General features: G+C 44.3%; 2 protein-coding genes across 7 annotated transcripts in view; one reads left to right on the top strand and one right to left on the bottom strand.

The window, feature by feature from the left end:
- Fnip2 (folliculin interacting protein 2) overlaps window positions 1-12,578 on the top strand; it is a 118,633-nt gene extending 106,055 nt beyond the window's left edge. For 5 of the 6 annotated variants that reach the window (XM_052731301.1, XM_052731299.1, XM_052731298.1 and 2 more), the window contains 3 exons: window positions 2,899-3,099; window positions 6,461-6,576; window positions 9,062-12,578. In XM_052731301.1, coding sequence (XP_052587261.1) covers window positions 2,899-3,099; window positions 6,461-6,576; window positions 9,062-9,140 — 396 coding nt within the window. In that variant the 3' untranslated portion in view covers window positions 9,141-12,578. Of the gene's footprint in view, window positions 1-2,898; window positions 3,100-6,460; window positions 6,577-9,061 lie in introns of those variants that run through there. The other variant, XM_052731302.1, reaches the window with a different exon arrangement.
- The window catches only part of CUNH4orf45 (chromosome unknown C4orf45 homolog), a 129,321-nt gene continuing 115,647 nt past the window's right edge, over window positions 3,107-16,780 (bottom strand). The window contains exon 5 of the mRNA XM_052731307.1: window positions 3,107-4,738. Coding sequence (XP_052587267.1) covers window positions 4,691-4,738 — 48 coding nt within the window. The 3' untranslated portion in view covers window positions 3,107-4,690. The remainder of the gene's footprint in view (window positions 4,739-16,780) is intronic.

Below are 16,780 nucleotides of genomic sequence, written 5' to 3'. Positions count from 1 at the left end.
AGAGAGCATGTTATGTTCCCTAGAACTGGAGTACAGACAATTGTAAACTGCCATGTAGTAGTTTACAACCAAGAACCAAACCTGGGTCCACAAGAGCAATACAGTTACGCCATCTCTGGATAAACAAATGGTGCTGTATTCTTATAAGAGGATGCTCAAAAATAAAAATAAGGAACTAAAATAGAATATACCTCAAAAGTACTATTTTTAAAAAAGCCAGATACAAAAAACTATGGACCATGTGATCTTATATGAAATTCTACAAGAGTCAGAACAGTAGTTCTAGAAGGCATGTTAATGGTTGTTGGGGTATTACAAGGACTGACTACAAAGGAACTGGAACTGCTGTGGGTCCTGCAAATACTTCCAATACATAATTAATTAACTCATCCAGTTGTCATATATAATTAGTGAATTTTAACCTGTGTAAATTACGTCAATAAACAAGACAAAAGAGATCCAGAAAAGTCAAAAAAACAAACTTCCAAATAGTATACCAGTGCCCTCCCAACATAAAGTGATGGATGTGTATCAGTCAGATGACCCATAGGACACTTGGATATGGCTAGGAAAATTCCACACTGTAATAGAACATCATGATTGGTATTTCTAAGGAATAATTTCTTCATGGTAGAAACATAATCATTAATTTGATAAAATTAAATGTAGTTATTCTATTATGAAACATCACATCTACATATGTATATCTGTATTGCCAAATTTTGAGATCAATTTTTAAATGTAAACTAATGAGAAAAACAGCCTTTCTGAGGACGTAAATATAGAATACCAACCATGTCTCAAAAAAAAAAGCAAAACAGCAATAAATCTCAAAATTATCCCCCAGAAACTTAGGAGAAATACCTCCAGATGAAAAAAACAACTGTCCGACCAGTCGGAAGCTTTCCATAACCCGTGACTATATGTTGTCAGAGCTTGATGGGATCCTGTAGAATGTTGCTGTCAAGTCCCACCCAAGAAACAAGTGTGAGACTTGAGGTTTGGATAAAGATCATCCATGGAGAGGCTTTTACCGTCAGCTCCTGCTGATAACTTTTGTTACACATATGAATCCCTAGCCCAGCTACTGTACCCGGAGAACAACCAAGTTTCCATCTTGGATCGCTTTACTTCTTCTGAGTTCATTGCCTTGAGAACGACTACAGAACAAAAAGCCGGGTTTTAAGAGATGAGATGTTTTTGAGGCCATGTTCTTTGATGTTGTCTTAGTTGTTTCTGCTGCTGTGATAAAAAATACCCCGACAAACCAGCTTAGAATAGAAGGGTTTGTTTTGACTGACTGTTGGAGGTTACGGTCCATCACTGCAGTGACGTCACAGCAGCAGGAGCCTGGGTGCAGCCGTTCACATTGTCTCTGTGGACAAACCGCAGAGAATAATGAACGCTTGTATTCAGCTCAGTGTCTCCCTTTTTATATAGCCCAGGATCCCAGCCTAGGGAATGGTGCCACCCGTCATGAGTTAGTCTTCCCTCCTCAAGTGTCCCACTCAAGACAATCCCTGGCAGGCATGCTCTAAATCTCACCACGTTGACAACTGAGATTAATCGTTACAGATGTTTATACCCCATGATACAGTTTATTATAAAGTATCTTACATTTTAAGTATACTTCTCAGTAGCCACACTTTTTCCTTTTGGACTTATCTAGATAAGTCCTTAGCCTGGTTATAGTAGATTATTAAAAATGATTGGTGTATATAACCACAGTTAATAAAGACACTTTGCTGAATGATTAAAGTTATTCCCTTAAGGAACCGATGGTGGTGTGTGTGTGTGCACGTATATGCATGTGTATGTGGAGGCCAGGGGTCAGCCTTAAGTGTGTTGTTCCTCAGGATGGCTGTCCACCTTGTGGTGGTGCTTGTTTTAGTATTTTTTTTTTAAGATTTATTTTCCTCTCTTTCTTTGTCTGTCTCTCTCTCTGCATGTGTGCATACGTGTGTGTGTGTGTACCTAGGACACAGGTACAGGTACCCACCATGGCCAGAAGAGGGCATCAGATCCTCTAGAGGTCATTACAGCCGTTGTATGCTGCCTCGCAGGTGCTGGGCACCACATGCCAATCCTTTGGAAGAGCAGAAAGCTCCTTTAAGCCGTTTCTCCAGCCCTGTCTACCTTGTTTTGTGAGACAGGGTCTCGCACTAGGACCAGGCGCTCACCAGTTAGCCTAGGCCGGCTGGCTGGCCAGTGTCCCAAGGATACTTCTTTTTCTACCTCCCCAGGGCTGGGATTCTAGGTGTACACCACCATCCCTGCTTTTTTTTTTTTTTAATATGCATTCTACTCATACAAGACTGAGCTATCTCCCAAACCCCTAATGGATATAATGTTATCTTGACTAATCTTGTTATTGGAGAAATGGCAATGGGATCCTCTGCCTTATTTTGATTTTCCTCATTCTAAATAACACAGTCTTTCATAAAGATTGGAAATGTGAAGAAAGCATATCCTTTTACTTATCTGTGAACTCTTCTGTGCCTTCAGATTTTTATGAAAATGACTTTAAGAAAAATGTCATTTTAACCAGTTTTTTAAAGTTATTAACTTACTTGGGGTGTGTGTGTGTGTGTGTGTGTGTGTGTGTGTGTGTGTGTGTGTGTGTATGCATGCATGCATGTATGTACACATATAGCACAGCACATTTGGGGATTAGAGGACAGCTTGAAACAGACTCCCATATGGGTCCCAGGACTGAACTTGGGTTCTCAGGCTCTACCCTGTGAGCCATCTCACAGCTCCTAGCTAATTAGTCTAAGTGCTGCTTCGGCGGCACACCTTTCTGGGTAGCTGTGAAGCTCCACGCTTCTGCAGTGTGCACACAAAACACTCTGTCCATTCTGAGCTGGAGAGTACTGACCCACTGCGTCTCTCTTTCAGCATCCAGTGCTTGATGAGCCCATAGCCGAGGCCGTCTGTATCATTGCAGACACGGACAAATGGACTGTCCAGGTGGCCACGAGTCAGAGGAAAGTGATGGACACCATGAAGCTGGGCCAGGATGTCTTGGTCTCTAATCAGGTGTCTTGTTTACTTCAGTCCATTTTACAGCTCTATAAGCTTCACCTTCCTGCTGACTTTGTAAGTATTTGGTCTTTTTATCATCAAAAAAATATGTAATTAAAGGATAACTTTTATTCACTGTTTTGATGATAAATATCACAAATTCAAATTGTTTTTAATATATTGAAGGTTAGTATTAAAGAAAAGTGGAACATGCATCATCAAAGCCACAGACAGGGTAGAGCTTTGATGGAGCAGAGGACAGTATCATCAGAAAAAGCAGATAGTAAAGTAGATTAGAGGGAGTTGAGCCTAAAAGGAAATTTAAAATCCTTCGTCAGAGAACTTACAGACGGATCCGAGAAAGGCCAGTTTCTGAGGGGATTGTAGTTTCTTCTGTTTTGTGAGCGTCCTCACAGCCCGTCACAGGTGAATGGAAGCCGTTCAAATTTGAGAGAACTTGGTAAGAACTTAAAACGTGGTGTCGTCAGTTGTTCCTTTCCAAGGGGGATCTATGATCACTTTTGTAACATTTTAAGCAGAAATTAAAAGCAGCCTAGAAAGTCCTAGAAAATTATTACCAGCACTCCCCTAGCCAGTGGGATGTACGTAACATTCCTTTTGATACGTGCTAAGTGTACAGAGAGGTTGAAAGAGATATTCAGAAAGTGAGAAAGAAAAGTTCGACAAGGAGAGGAATGAAAGGCATGTAGCTGAGCAGCCAGGTTGTGCTGGCCTTGGGGACACAGGCTGTGTGGAAGTGCCGGCCTTTCCTGCTTCCTCCCCTTCTGTGCAGGGTTACTCTTTGCAGCCAAGCCTGAGTTCAAATTCCTGTCTCCCTCCTTGTCTCAGGAAACGGCACAGAGCTGTATAATAGCCAAACGGGAAGCTGGGGATCCGTTCATACACGGATTCCCAGTTCTCTGGTCCTCTGTCTGTACTCTCACGGCCAAATCCTCAGTTGCACCCCTCTCCACACACAGTGAAGACTCTGATGTCGGTGTTCTGAGGGATGGTTGGGAAAGCAGTGGCAGTGTAGTAGAGGAGGAAGACCTTGGGACATCCCTTCTGTGGTGGCGGATTCTGAGTGTCTCTGGAGCTCAGGTTTCTTGTTTGCAGCATGAAGACAGTACAGGCCTGTTGTGAGAATGCTCTGAGAACCAGAGAGAAGGTGCCGCTCTTCAGACTGGCCACACCAGCACAGGGGGCTGTAAGAGCCACTTAGCATATCAGCGGATGGGCAGGAGAGCCAGTTCCAGTTCTACTTAGGGGCCGTGTAACCTGTACATCTGGTGGAACCATAGAATCTGCTTCAGGCTGGGCGCTGGCAGAGGCAGGCGGATCTCTGTGAGTTCGAGGCCAGCCTGCTCTAGAGAGCGAGTTTCAGGACAGCCAAGGCTACATAGAGAAACCTTGTCTTGAAAAACCAAAAAACAAAAAGAATCTGCTTCATATGCTTAGGAAAATTAGTTAATACATGTGAAGCACTTGGAACACCAGTGAACAGGTATTTATTGGAATGTGTCAGTGACAGACAGTATTATGGTGTAAAACTGGCAATGCCTTTCATACAAGTCTTTATTTGGCCCTTAACTGAAGCATGCTCTTGCAGGATGTCTGTCCCCAGGGGTAGCAGAAGTACTCAGGGCTATTATGATCTTCTTTTCTCCTAGAAGCACTCTGATTTTTTCTTACTCTGGGGCTTGAGTTTCCTTTTCTGTAAGGGAAGGAGGAGACATTAGACCCCATGGTGGTTGGCTGCTGTCTGTACAGATGCTGACACCGGATTCTCTAAGACATTGTGCTCATTGTCTGACATCTGGTAGAGGTATACATAACTACTTAGTAATACATGAATGCCTTACGTAACCCAGCAGAACCAAGATCCAAGAGAACTCCATCTAAGCATGGCTTACGTGAAAATACCCAAGGGACTCGTACACAGAAGACAATAATTCAAATTTTAAAGTTGAAAATAGTATCCTCTCAGGAGTAAAATCCTACAAAGAAGGAGAAACCACTAACATAATCCTATTTGAGTATGAGGCTTTAAACATCAAGTTTTTGTAAATGTATTTTTTCCTACATTTAGCGTGTATTTCTAGACCCAACATTGCATCGTACATTTTTTCTGTGGACTGAAAACACTATACATAAGCCACTTTTAGACATAAAGAATTCAATATAATTTGAATGTTTCTTGGTGTCTTGTAACTCTTATTTAAAAACTTTGTATTTCACTCCACAATGAACCAAAACTCGGTAGGCAATCCCTCTGCCGTTTACCTCCGCTTACTTAGGGGAACGGTTCTGAGATTGGTGTCATCCCCCGCCTTGAGTAGTTCTTACAGGCAGTTGTGGTTCATTCCAGCATAGTGCACCTAAAATGCTAGCCAGTGAGAAACTGAAAAGTGTCCATTCCTCACGGACACTTTCCCCCATCACTGATCAACCCAGATGGACAGAATCAACATTCTCAATTGCATCTGTTAATCTTTTTACCTTGGAAATAAGAGGCCTAATGGTGTAGAAGGAAATTATGTATGATGGAATTACCCTCCCAAAGCCATCGGATGTCTCTCAGAGACTTTGAGGCCACTGTCTGCCAAATGCAAAAACATTTGCTACTGGTGAAAGACACAAATCGATGGCCACAGTTCTCTAACCACCAAAGCTAAACACAGTTCCAAGGGAGAACATGTCCCCCAAATAATTGTCTCCTTTTGTTATTAAAGACCTAGTTAAAGGATGCTCTCAAAAGCAAAATAGAAGTCTGAAGTGACCTTGTTCAATCATTCTGCTTCTGGGAATGTATTATGCCAGATAAATCTGAGGTATAGAAAGAAAACAAGAACTAAAACATTTTTCACAAAATTATAGCCCAAATGTAGATTGCCTCATGGTTAAGTAAATAATAGTAAGTTAACATTCTTTAAAGCATTAGCCATAAAAATGGTATAGTAAGGAATTCTTAAATATGAGATTATTGGCAAGTTTCTTAACAAGAAATTTTGTGAACAAAGACATAAAGATGAGTACAAAAATAAATTCGTTTTTCAACTCAGAGCTCACTGTTCAGTAGGGTTTTGATACATGTAAGGAGGAATATGGCTTTCAAGAGAGCTAAAATGATGATGGTATTGACTCCCAGACTGGTTCCAAGAATAAAGAGTTGACAATTTAAAAGCCAAAAAGACAAGGCATGTTCATGCTTATGGAATGATTTCAACTCTGTAAAAGGTTTTTCTTTAAAGATACTAGGATGATATTATATAAAAATGTTAATAACCATGTTATAAAAAACTTAAGCTGGTAGTTTGGGGGGTTTATTTGAAAAGAAAGTGGTTATAGCTGGTGCTGTAGAAGTGAAGAAGGAGAAGCCCAACTCTTGAAGATGCTGAAATTGTAGTTCTCATTGTGAATGCTGTTGACTTTGCAGTGCATCATGCATCTGGAAGACAGACTACAGGAGATGTACCTTAAAAGTAAAATGCTTTCCGAGTATCTCCGGGGACATACACGTGTGCACGTGAAAGAACTGAGTGTGGTGCTGGGGTGAGTTCTGTGAAAGGCTGACCTTTGTCCCAGGTGTATGGACCATTGTGTGTGTGTGTCTGTCTGTCTCTCTCTCTCTCTACACACACACACACACACACACACACACACACACACACACACACACACACGACTTATTGGCCTGTGCCATTCTATACCCACAGGATCAATAACTCTCAATGTGCCCAGGGTCACTCAGGTGTGTGCCCATGCTGCTCCCCAGTGAATGGCCAGATGTAGGCTGGAGCAACATTTGATCTCACTCTGCCTCTTCATCTCTAGTGACACAGTAACAATGCAAAAGTCACAAGCTGTCAGGGGTAGTGGCAGCTTGTCTCATTGTGGAGGAGGTGGGAGGCACTTCCTGTGGACCTCCTGCGTTCACCCCACCCAAGAGAATGCTTATTCATTACTAAGGATGCATGCCATCTTCTGAGGGCATTTGCCACACTTTCTCTACAAGAAATTCTGACCCGCTTCATTTTAATTTCCAGTGTAGAAATAACAAAGACTACACTTAGGAGGAATTTTCCCCCCATATCCCTGAGGGTGATTCTGCTAACTTGCAATAAGAAAATACTATGTCTGTAATGTCATCCTTAATTTTCTACTAAGCCTGATAAAGTATTGTTTTATTTCATTAGTTTTGTTTTGCTTTTTGAACGAGTTGTTAGTTTTTGAGATGGGGTATCACTTTGTAGCCTTATGCTGGCTTTAAATTCAGGGTCCTTTGGTTTCCGTCTCTCTACTGCTAGGATTACAAGCATGTGCCACCATATCTCCTCTCAAAGTACTATTATTATTACTATTTTATTATTTATTCTTGTGTATGTGTGTGCACTTGCACGCTGCAGATGTGCTTGGAGGCCAGAAGAGAGGGGTATCTAATCCCTGAAGCTGGGGTTACAGGCAGTTATGAACTGCCTGGCCTGGGTGCTGGGACTGAACTCCAGTCTTGGAAGAGCAGCATGTGCTCTTAACTGCTGAGCCATGTCCAGCTCTTACAGTATTGGTTTAATCATTAGGCCTTGAGTTCTTGTCAGATTTTCTGTCTTTTACAGCTAGATGTGACAGTTAGAGCAGTGACTGAGACAATAAGAAAAGCTGTATCGCTGTGAAGGGACACTATGACCAAGGCACCTCTTGTAAAGGAAAACATTTAATGGGGCTGGCTGACAGTTTCAGAGGATTAGTCCATTATCATCACAGCAGGGAGCGTGGCGGCATGCAGGCAGACATGGTGCTGGAGCAGTAGCTGAGAGTCCTACATCCCGATCAGTAGGCAGAGAGACTAGGCCTGGCATGGGCCTTCAAAACCTCAAAGCCCATGCCCAGTGACACAACAAGCCTCCTCCAACAAGCCTACTCCTCCTAGTCCTTCTAATCCTTTCAAATAGTGCCACTCTGGTGACTAAGGTTTCAAGTCTGTGAGCCTGTGAGGACTGTTCTCATTCACACCGCCACACCGGTCATACATTCTTTGGTGGCAATTCATTTAAAAATATTTTCCTGTTTGGAGGCATTGCGCTTTTGCTGTTAACCTTCAGCTGTTTTCCCTTGTTAGCCTCATAGTGTAATCCTGCCTCAGATTTCCCATTGCTCAATCTGGTCCAGTGGTTAAAGGACTCAGTCTTACTCTCTGACTCTGACAAAAGGCCGTTCTTAGTCTTAGGAAAAAAAATTTAATTTTGAGAGAAACGGTAAGGATCTATTCCACAAACTGAAACTCTCCACTTCTTTCCCTCCACTCCACACCTCAGCACTTTGCCATAAGCCATCTGGTGCCCACTGTGCGGTAAGAGGCAGCCCACACCGTGTCCTTCTGAAGTCATGACACCTTTGCTAGTTTTCCTTTGTCCTCAGCACACGTGCGTGGCTCAGCTGCCCCATAAGTCACAGAGCCATCGTTTGAAGAACCTGCCTTGGCGGTTCTGATTTGAGGTTAGGTGCCAACGCAGTGCGCCTTCACGAGGAAGGCGATGCCGAGGGACCCACAAAGCAGCACAACATGACGATGGTCATGCAGGGACTAAGAAAGGCCCCTGGCTGAGCTGGACGCCCCCTGCTGCAGGAGCGGCAGCCTTCTCCCCCACTCTCTAGCACTAACCTCCTTTTGAAGCAGTGTCTTCTGGGAGGTCTTTTTATTGACTCATCGTCTACTCACACTTTTTCCTTACGTGTTATTTATTTAGTGCATGTGTCTACGTGTGCAGGAGCATGCATGGGCCAGGGTGCATGTATGCCAGGACAGCTTGCCGAAGTCAGTCCTCTCCTTCATCATGTAGGTCCCAGGGATGAAACTCTGGTCGTCAGCCTTGACCGCGAGTACTTTTACCAGCCGCCATCTTGCTGGCCCTCATTTACATTTTCATGGGTTTTAAAAGATGGTCTAGACTAGAAGAAGCTGGTGCCTAGAAATAATACTTTCTTATGAAATGATGTGATTTTAAAATGCTCTCCTTGATTTTTTTTTTCCAACCCTCAGAATTGAATCTAACGACCTGCCTCTGCTGACGGCGATTGCCAGTACGCATTCTCCTTACGTGGCGCAAATCCTCTTATAACCGACTGCAGGGCAGTTCTTGGAAAAGCATCCGAAAGGAGTGAGCTCTCAGTGACGGCGAGGCTGTGAGAACACGGAGCAGACATGGAGCTGCCGAGGAGTGGCTGTCCTCGCCGGGAGCCTGCTTGCTCGACGCGGTGGCAGTTTGTGATTGCTCAGGAGTGCTCTGAGCCACGTTTTCCCGGGAATCAAAAGAAAGTGACCTTTCTGGTGGGAGGCAAACGTAAGCACCACAGTGAAGCTAAGCAGCCGCCCTCCCGCTGTTGGGCAGAATATTGAGGACTGACTTTGGAGTAGGGGGTAACCAATGGATAGAACATTCCAGAAGGAAAGTGTTTCCTGTTTAAGCATGGGAGAGCATGAAGTGTCGCTCTGAGAAGCAGCTGTGGATTTCCAGCTCGGAGCTCTCTTTACAGACGGTGACGTGAAGAAAGCCACGTTGCGCCACCGTCTGCTCTGTGTACCGTTTCGCATCGGATGTGGAAGAGGATTGCCTGTCGGGAAGAGTGCTTTGGAGAGCCACCGGTTGGCACTTCTCAGAGTTTGCCCTGGTTCCCACGCAGCCAAGTTCGCCTTCAGAGTTCGCCTTGGTCACAGGCAGGTCCCAGGGATTGCTGGTGCAATAAGCCCGAGAGTCGGTGTAGCGCCCCCTGGCGTCAGGTGCCGTGGACAGCATCGCCGTGTGCAGTCTCACTCTGGGTCTCCAGCTTCAGCTTTAGTGTCTTCAGCCTTCGCCAGAAAGACCTTTTACCAAAGTTGTTTCCATGAGCTCAGGCGAGCTTCGCTGGCTGAGCTCTCCCAGCCCCAGCCTCTTCCTCCTGCTGGTCCACGCAGATGCCCGGCTCTGCTGTAAGGAGCGTCGGCCTGCTGGGAAGTGAGCCCTGCAGCAGCTCTGAGGAAGGAAAGCAGGCAGCGTGGACGTTTACAAGCGATCCATGTGCGATCTCAGTTTTTACACGATCAGCTCTGCACTTTTAAATCCCTCTAATATTCTTTTAAAAACAGCTTTCCAGAAGTTGATTTACTTGACCGTTTATAAAACTGAACCGAGGTGAAGAACTGTAAAAGTCCCATTGGTCATAAAGCCTAAGTAACCTTAGATTACTGAGCATAGAACAGTCTGTCCGAAGACTTTAAAAACAAAAAAAATCTGGTGTTTAAAAGACAGGAGCCAGTCAGGTCGAGTCCAGCACTGTCAGCCCCTCAGCCCTTCCCATGTGTCTCTGGTGCCTGAGGAAGAGGTATGGTGTCTAGGGGCTTGAGCGACTTCATAGTTTATATCCTGATCCATGTGACTTGATTGTCTCTCTCTATTACAAACACAAGCTGGTTGAGAGTATGTGCTCCCGGTGCTACTGTGGACAGATGCCTACGTCATCTCTTAGTAGTCGGCCAGGGCATGGGCTCTCACTCTTTCCTTCTCTCTCCTCTTCCCTCTAGCTCTCTCTTCCTCCTCCTCCCCCTCCCCTTCCTCTTTCCCCTCTCTCTTCCCCTCTCACTCTGCCCTCCTCACCGTCACTTTCTGTGGTTTGTGAAAATAGATGGTGCCTCAAGGCACTTAAGATCTTTAATTTGCATTTTACGCATTTCACAAAATTAAGACATCCCATTATTTTCTATTACCTGACATTTGAGTTGCTGTTTTCAATTGGCTGGCTCTGTGATGTGACATTTGCCAGGGACTCCCACCTGTGGATCAGCTCTCTGGGCGCTCGCTTTCCCTTGGTGTGGATGAGCGGTCAAGCAGAGGTCAGAGCCTCCCACCCTGGCCGGCTTTAGAGCGCTCCCCTTCTTTCTCCTGGCTTCTCTCATTTACACGTGGACACTGCCTCATTTACCGTCTTCCAGGTTTTGGGAAAAAATAACTCAATACGAAATCAGTTCAGTTCTTGCGTAGATACAGTAACATGTTGACAGCCAGACTTTGGGGAATTGAGCTGTCTGCGGGTGGATTCTCAGCCTCATGCATAAAGACTTAGCCCAGTCCTTCAAGTCCTGAAAAAACTAAACCTGCCTCTTACTCTAACGTTCCAAATTTCAGAAAAACAGCCAATGGGAAACTCCGGGCGTGGGTCATGTAGAGATTATCTCAGTACCTTCGGCCTCCACTCTTGCTGCAGAGAAGGGCTTGCTGCTCCTCTCCTGGCTCCCAAGGTGTGGGATGTCCACATTTTCTTTGTCTTAAATTCAGCCTCTTCTCAGAAGCAGAAGATCAGCAAAGCATCTCATGGGCTTCCGTTGATGCACACCCCACACCACTGACAGCTTTGGTTTGTCACAACTGAAGAGTCTACAAAGGGGCCCTACCTTCTCCTGGGCCCAACTCAAGGGAAAAAAAAAAAACTTTTTAAAAAAAAATGTTTCAATAAAGAAATCTACCTCAGTTGACAGGATCCCGCCCACCCTTCGGGTTTCTTCAGCTCTGAAGTCTCACCTGCTGAGTGTCACTCAGCAGCACCCTGCTGGTTCAACTGAGCAGGCTAGTGAGGCAGGACTGAGCGGAAGTATATAATTGTTCCTGTGATGACCTCTTTCCAGCATGTTGCAGTTTTATATTTCGTAAGTTGCTAAGTGATATGAATGTATAGGTAATTGTGTATGTTTTAAAAAATGACAATGAAAATTTAAAATGTAGCTTCCATACTTGTGCGTAATTCCAAAGTATCTTATTTGCTCAGTGTTAAATAGCTTTTGTACAGCTTTAGTCCATTTTTCAGAGGTGTGCTGTTTTATACGGAAAGAACTCATCTTTTCCCATCTCATGGAGCTGCTGTTTACACATCACAACTTTTTAACTTACCGTATTTTTCAGAATTAACTTTTTTGGAGGGAAATTCCCCACTTGCTAAATGATACTAAATTGTTGTCTGGGCTTTTAAAATCAGGTCTTTGGGTTTTACACACTAGTCTATAGCTTTTCAGGTTCTTCGTTAGTTGGATACACATAAAGAATATCAAAGGACCCTTAAATTCTTTAAAATGTCTGGAGTCTCCACCAGCGCACACTCTGGTATTGTGTTCATGCATACTTTCATCATTACATTGAAAAGGCCCGTAGCTTCTCTTAGTTAATGTGAACCATTTTTTTGTTGTTGTTGTTTTTTATTTTTACTGCGCTCGGTGGAGAGGACATTTTCTACAATTTTTGCCTAAAGCAGCCCCCTCTGAATGTTGATTTTTAAAATGTCAAAATTTGGTGAACATCTGGAACATGCATTTGCATTGTGTTTAAATTTCAGTGTTTTAAAAATGAGAAAATCCTGGGATGTATTATTATTGAACTTTCATTAAGAGAAATTTATAGGACTGTTTTTTAAATCAGTTGAATGGATACCCACGTCAGTGTGTGGAAATTTTTTCTTAAAACAACATTCATGTATTATTTTAATCCATTTTTCTGTGACATTTGGTGCAATAAACTTTTTGAATTTATCTTGCACATTTTCCTGGTGCTCCATGATCTGTTCGTTGCATTTAATCAAATCCAGTCTTTAAATGACTTGTGGTAAATTGAGGTCATTATAGGTCAGTAACTTGGAAGTTCAGGGACATTTGGTTAGCACCCTGGTGAGTGAGAACACTGGCCCCAGCACACTGTCAGGATTTGGGCCAAGAACGTCAGGACACACGTCCTGGAGCCTGTGGAATGCCCCAGGGCCAGTCTGTGTGACCTTTAGTTGCCCTGACATTCATTGAAGTGATAAACCTGTTTTTAATGATCTAAGCTGAGAATTCGTGGTTTCTACCTGACGTGAGACCTGATGGTGTGTTGGAAATTCATCCTCCACAGCTGTGGCCCTCCTAAGATCAGGACACCAATACAGTGCATGCCTGTCAGTCTGCAGCTACAGCTCCTGCCTGCATGGAGCGCTTTGCACACACCTAGGCATCTCTTTCAACCCAAGCTCCTGCTCCAAAACTCAAGTGTGTAAGTCACATATCCAGGGGCCAGGAGATGGCTCGGTGGGTGAGGGGGCTTGCCGCCAAGCCTTATGATCTGAGTTCGAGCCCCAGGACCCACATGGTGGTGGAATGAGAGAATGACACAGGACCAGCAAGCAACTTCCTCATATGCTGATGGGGGGATTTTTGCCACAGCGTGACAGCTCCATGGCACATCTTCAGTAGGACAATGCCCAGGCAATTGTGTGATGCTTATCATCATCTGGTTTTGTGAAAGGAGAAAGAATCTTGGTTTGGTTTGTTTTGTTTTAGCCTGGGATTCAGTAGCTGGCGCCTCCTTGCAACCGAGCAGATGAGGAGCATCTGCCAACTCCTTCCTCCAGGACAGACTTGGACTACGGTGGGGCTTCCCCTTCTCGTACTTGGTGACATTGGCCTCCCCCTGTGTAGCTGTGCCTAGGGCCCCGGCCCTCCTGGCTTTAGTGACTTCTCAGTGTCCCTTCCCAGCGCTCTCACTCTCCATCTACCCTTCAAGCTGGAAAAGAGAAGGAAGTTCCCAGCTTCTGCGTAGAAGCAATCTGGAAGCCGTTTTAAAGCATGCCTTCTAAGAGAGGCATGTGCACACACAACACAGTCTGTATTCTCCTTTGGTTTCCTACTGCCTAGACTCTGTATCATTTAACCCTCACAGCTGGGTGAGATGGGTACGGTGATCGTGAAGTTCATGTGTCAAGTTGGCTAAGCCATTCCACTCAGATTCTTGGCCAAACGCCAATATCACTCATGCTGAGGGTATTTTTTTTTAATGAGATTAATATTTAAATCAGTAGCTAAAGCAGATTCCCTGCTGTAAGTGGGTGGGCCTCATTCAATCAGTGAAGGGCTTAGACTTGGGAAGAACAGACCCTCTCCCCAACCTTCCGGGAAGAGGGGTCCGAATCCAGATGGCCTCCAGATCCAACTACAGCATCAGTCTTTTTGCTAGCCCCAGCCAGCCCTATAGCCAGCTCTATAAACCATGGATTTCCCGGCTCCTACCATCCCGCAAGCCAGTTCCTTATGATGATTAACACTCCTCTGTCTCCTCTCCAAGTGCGCACATAGATCCCCTGACTTATACAGGTATTGAAGAGATCAGTCCAATGGTACTTATAATTAAAATGGACTTGGGTGGGAGCCAGATACTACTGTATTGCCAATTTATAGAAAGTAGTCTCTTATCTCTCCTTCCCCACTCTCTTCCTGACGATCCCACTGTGTGGTCCTGCTCGCCTATAGTTAGCTATGTAGACCAGGCTAGCATTGAACTTGGGACTATCCTCCTGTCTTTGACCTCCCAAGTGCTTAGATTAAAAGGCTTGGCTTAGAATTAGACTTTTGAATATCTTTAACATAATAAATAGTACAATTAACTCCATACTGTGAAATTCTCCTCTGCTCTGCTACCTGGCCCCTCCAAACCTCTCACACTAAGCTCTGAGGGTGCAGCCTACACCCCCTCATTCCTATAGCAGCCTGAATATCTATCTTCCCATACCTGGAGTGTGGTGGTCTGATTCTGTCTCAAATTGTCACCTTTCCTCCTTTCTGCCTTATCCAATCCTTTCCTCTTTTTAGTTGAGTACTGTAATGCTCTCCTAACTCACCTCCATTTCATCCTGAAGAGTTCTAATCGATTCTCATCTGTGCTGATTTCCAGACCTTTCTGAAATGCTTTAATCCTGTCCCTCTCCTCTGTTTAAATAGCAGCCCAGTAAACCCTGAGAGCTTTAGCATTCTGGACTCAAATGAGTTAGCTGTGTAGATGAATTTCTAAGCAGTCTTAAATAAAGAACACGGAGCCAAATATAGGGGTGAAAGCCGTAGAGATCAAGAAAATAGTAAGAGCCACCAACCACCTTACCTCACTAGCTCTGTAGCTTCCAAAATGCAAGCTACTTCCTGTCTAACCTGCACCTTTATTGCCTTGCTGTTCTGCCCTCTCATTGGCTCTTAGCCCAGCTACCTCACTTCCTTGTCACTGCCTGTCTGTACAGACCTCCAGGTCTCTATGGTTGGTACTGGGATTAAAGGCGTGTGTTACCATGCTTGACTGTGTTCCCTAGTGTGTCCTTGAACCCACAGAGACTCTGCCTGCCAAGTGATCGGATTAAGGGCGTGTGCTACCACTGCCTGACTTTGTGTTAATGTCTTGCTATTTCCTTTGATCTCCAGGCAAACTTTATTAACATACAAATAAAATACCACCACATAGCTGATCCATCCTCAGTGTCATCACCAGGTACTCTGTGCATGTACACACACCCTGTCACTGGGGATTGAACCTAGGTATTCAAGTATGCTTGGCACCACTGAGCTATATCCCCAGCCTCACTTTTTATTTTGAAACAGGGTTTTACTAAGTTTCCCAGGCTGGTTTTGAATTCAGTATAATTCAGGCAGGCTCCTGCCTCAGGCTCCTGAGTAGCTGAGATTTACCTAACAACCACTGGTTTACTTTCTTAACTTTTAAGAAATAGGATCTCACTGTGTCGCCAAAACTGACTCCAGTTTCTTGGGCTCAAGTGATTCTCCCTTTCAGCCTCCTGAGTAGTTGAGACCACAGCACACACCACAGCACCCAGCTTCTTTTCACTCCAATATGTGGCCATACTGAAGCACTTAGATTCTCCTGAAGACAGTCCAATGTTGTGGGCATGGCCCTCCCCGTCTCCTCCTTCCCCTTGTCCAGCCTTCCCTTCTGTTCTGTCTCCAAATACAATTCATGGTCAGATCCTCTGGCACCCTAGGACTCAAGGTCCCCAGACCATCAACAACCAGCGTTGCCTGGGAACTGGACAGAAATGTGGAATGGCAAACCCACTGTGGACCTACTGACCCATAATCTGCATCTGAATTCAGTCACCACGGGGTTTGTGCACACATTAACATCTGAGGATCTGTTCTCCAGTGCAGAGGCAGTGAGGGAGTGACAGAAAGAATGCATCAAGTAAAAGAAATCAGTTGTTTGGAAAAGGAATACATTAGCCACTGAAGTTGCATGGTGTGTTGGAATTTGGAGGACCTCGAGAATCCAGGCAGGCTGAGAGTGGAGGAGAAGTGAGTGGTGTTAAAAGTGGTCTATGCCCCTAAGTTTTACAACATTTAGGTCACTACTACTTACTGGAAAGAAAAAAAAATCAAGAGGAAAGAGTAACAAATGGAAGAGAAGACAGAACTTGAGAGATGTGTGTGTAATGTTTAAAAAGAAAGGAAATGAGCACGAGAAACAAATTTGCCCAATTGAATTCCAAAAATATTTGTTAGTGCATTCTAGGTAAATGTGCACAAGAATGCCTCATACTGTTAAATACCCTACGTTGCACTTTTTACAAATACTGTAAATTAAGCCCTCAAGTTTGTAAGCAGAGAAATACATCCAATAGCACAAACATCCCATCTCTAACTCTGAAATATGCCAGCATGGAGGCACATGCTATAATTATATCACTCTGAGGTGAAGGCAGGGGAATCAGGAGTTCAAAGTCATCCTCAACTCTATAGTGAGTTTGAGGCTAGCCTGGGAGATATGGCAGACCCTCAGCCTCTCTAGAACAGTAATGATTACCAGCATTCACCATTGCCCGAGTGGGAGGCGGCGTATGGATGCTTTTCACATGCTGTATTCATTATTGGCTTTTGAATATGTAACAACAATTGCTTGGAGTTACGACCATGAAGAGGGGTTATGCAAAAGAA

The sequence above is a fragment of the Peromyscus californicus genome, unplaced genomic scaffold (assembly GCF_007827085.1).
Source record: "Peromyscus californicus insignis strain IS unplaced genomic scaffold, ASM782708v3 Scaffold_9__1_contigs__length_137607984, whole genome shotgun sequence".
Taxonomy (NCBI): domain Eukaryota; kingdom Metazoa; phylum Chordata; class Mammalia; order Rodentia; family Cricetidae; genus Peromyscus; species Peromyscus californicus.
The sequence above is the reverse complement of the archived record's forward strand: the minus strand, read 5'-3'. Positions and strand labels throughout refer to the sequence as shown.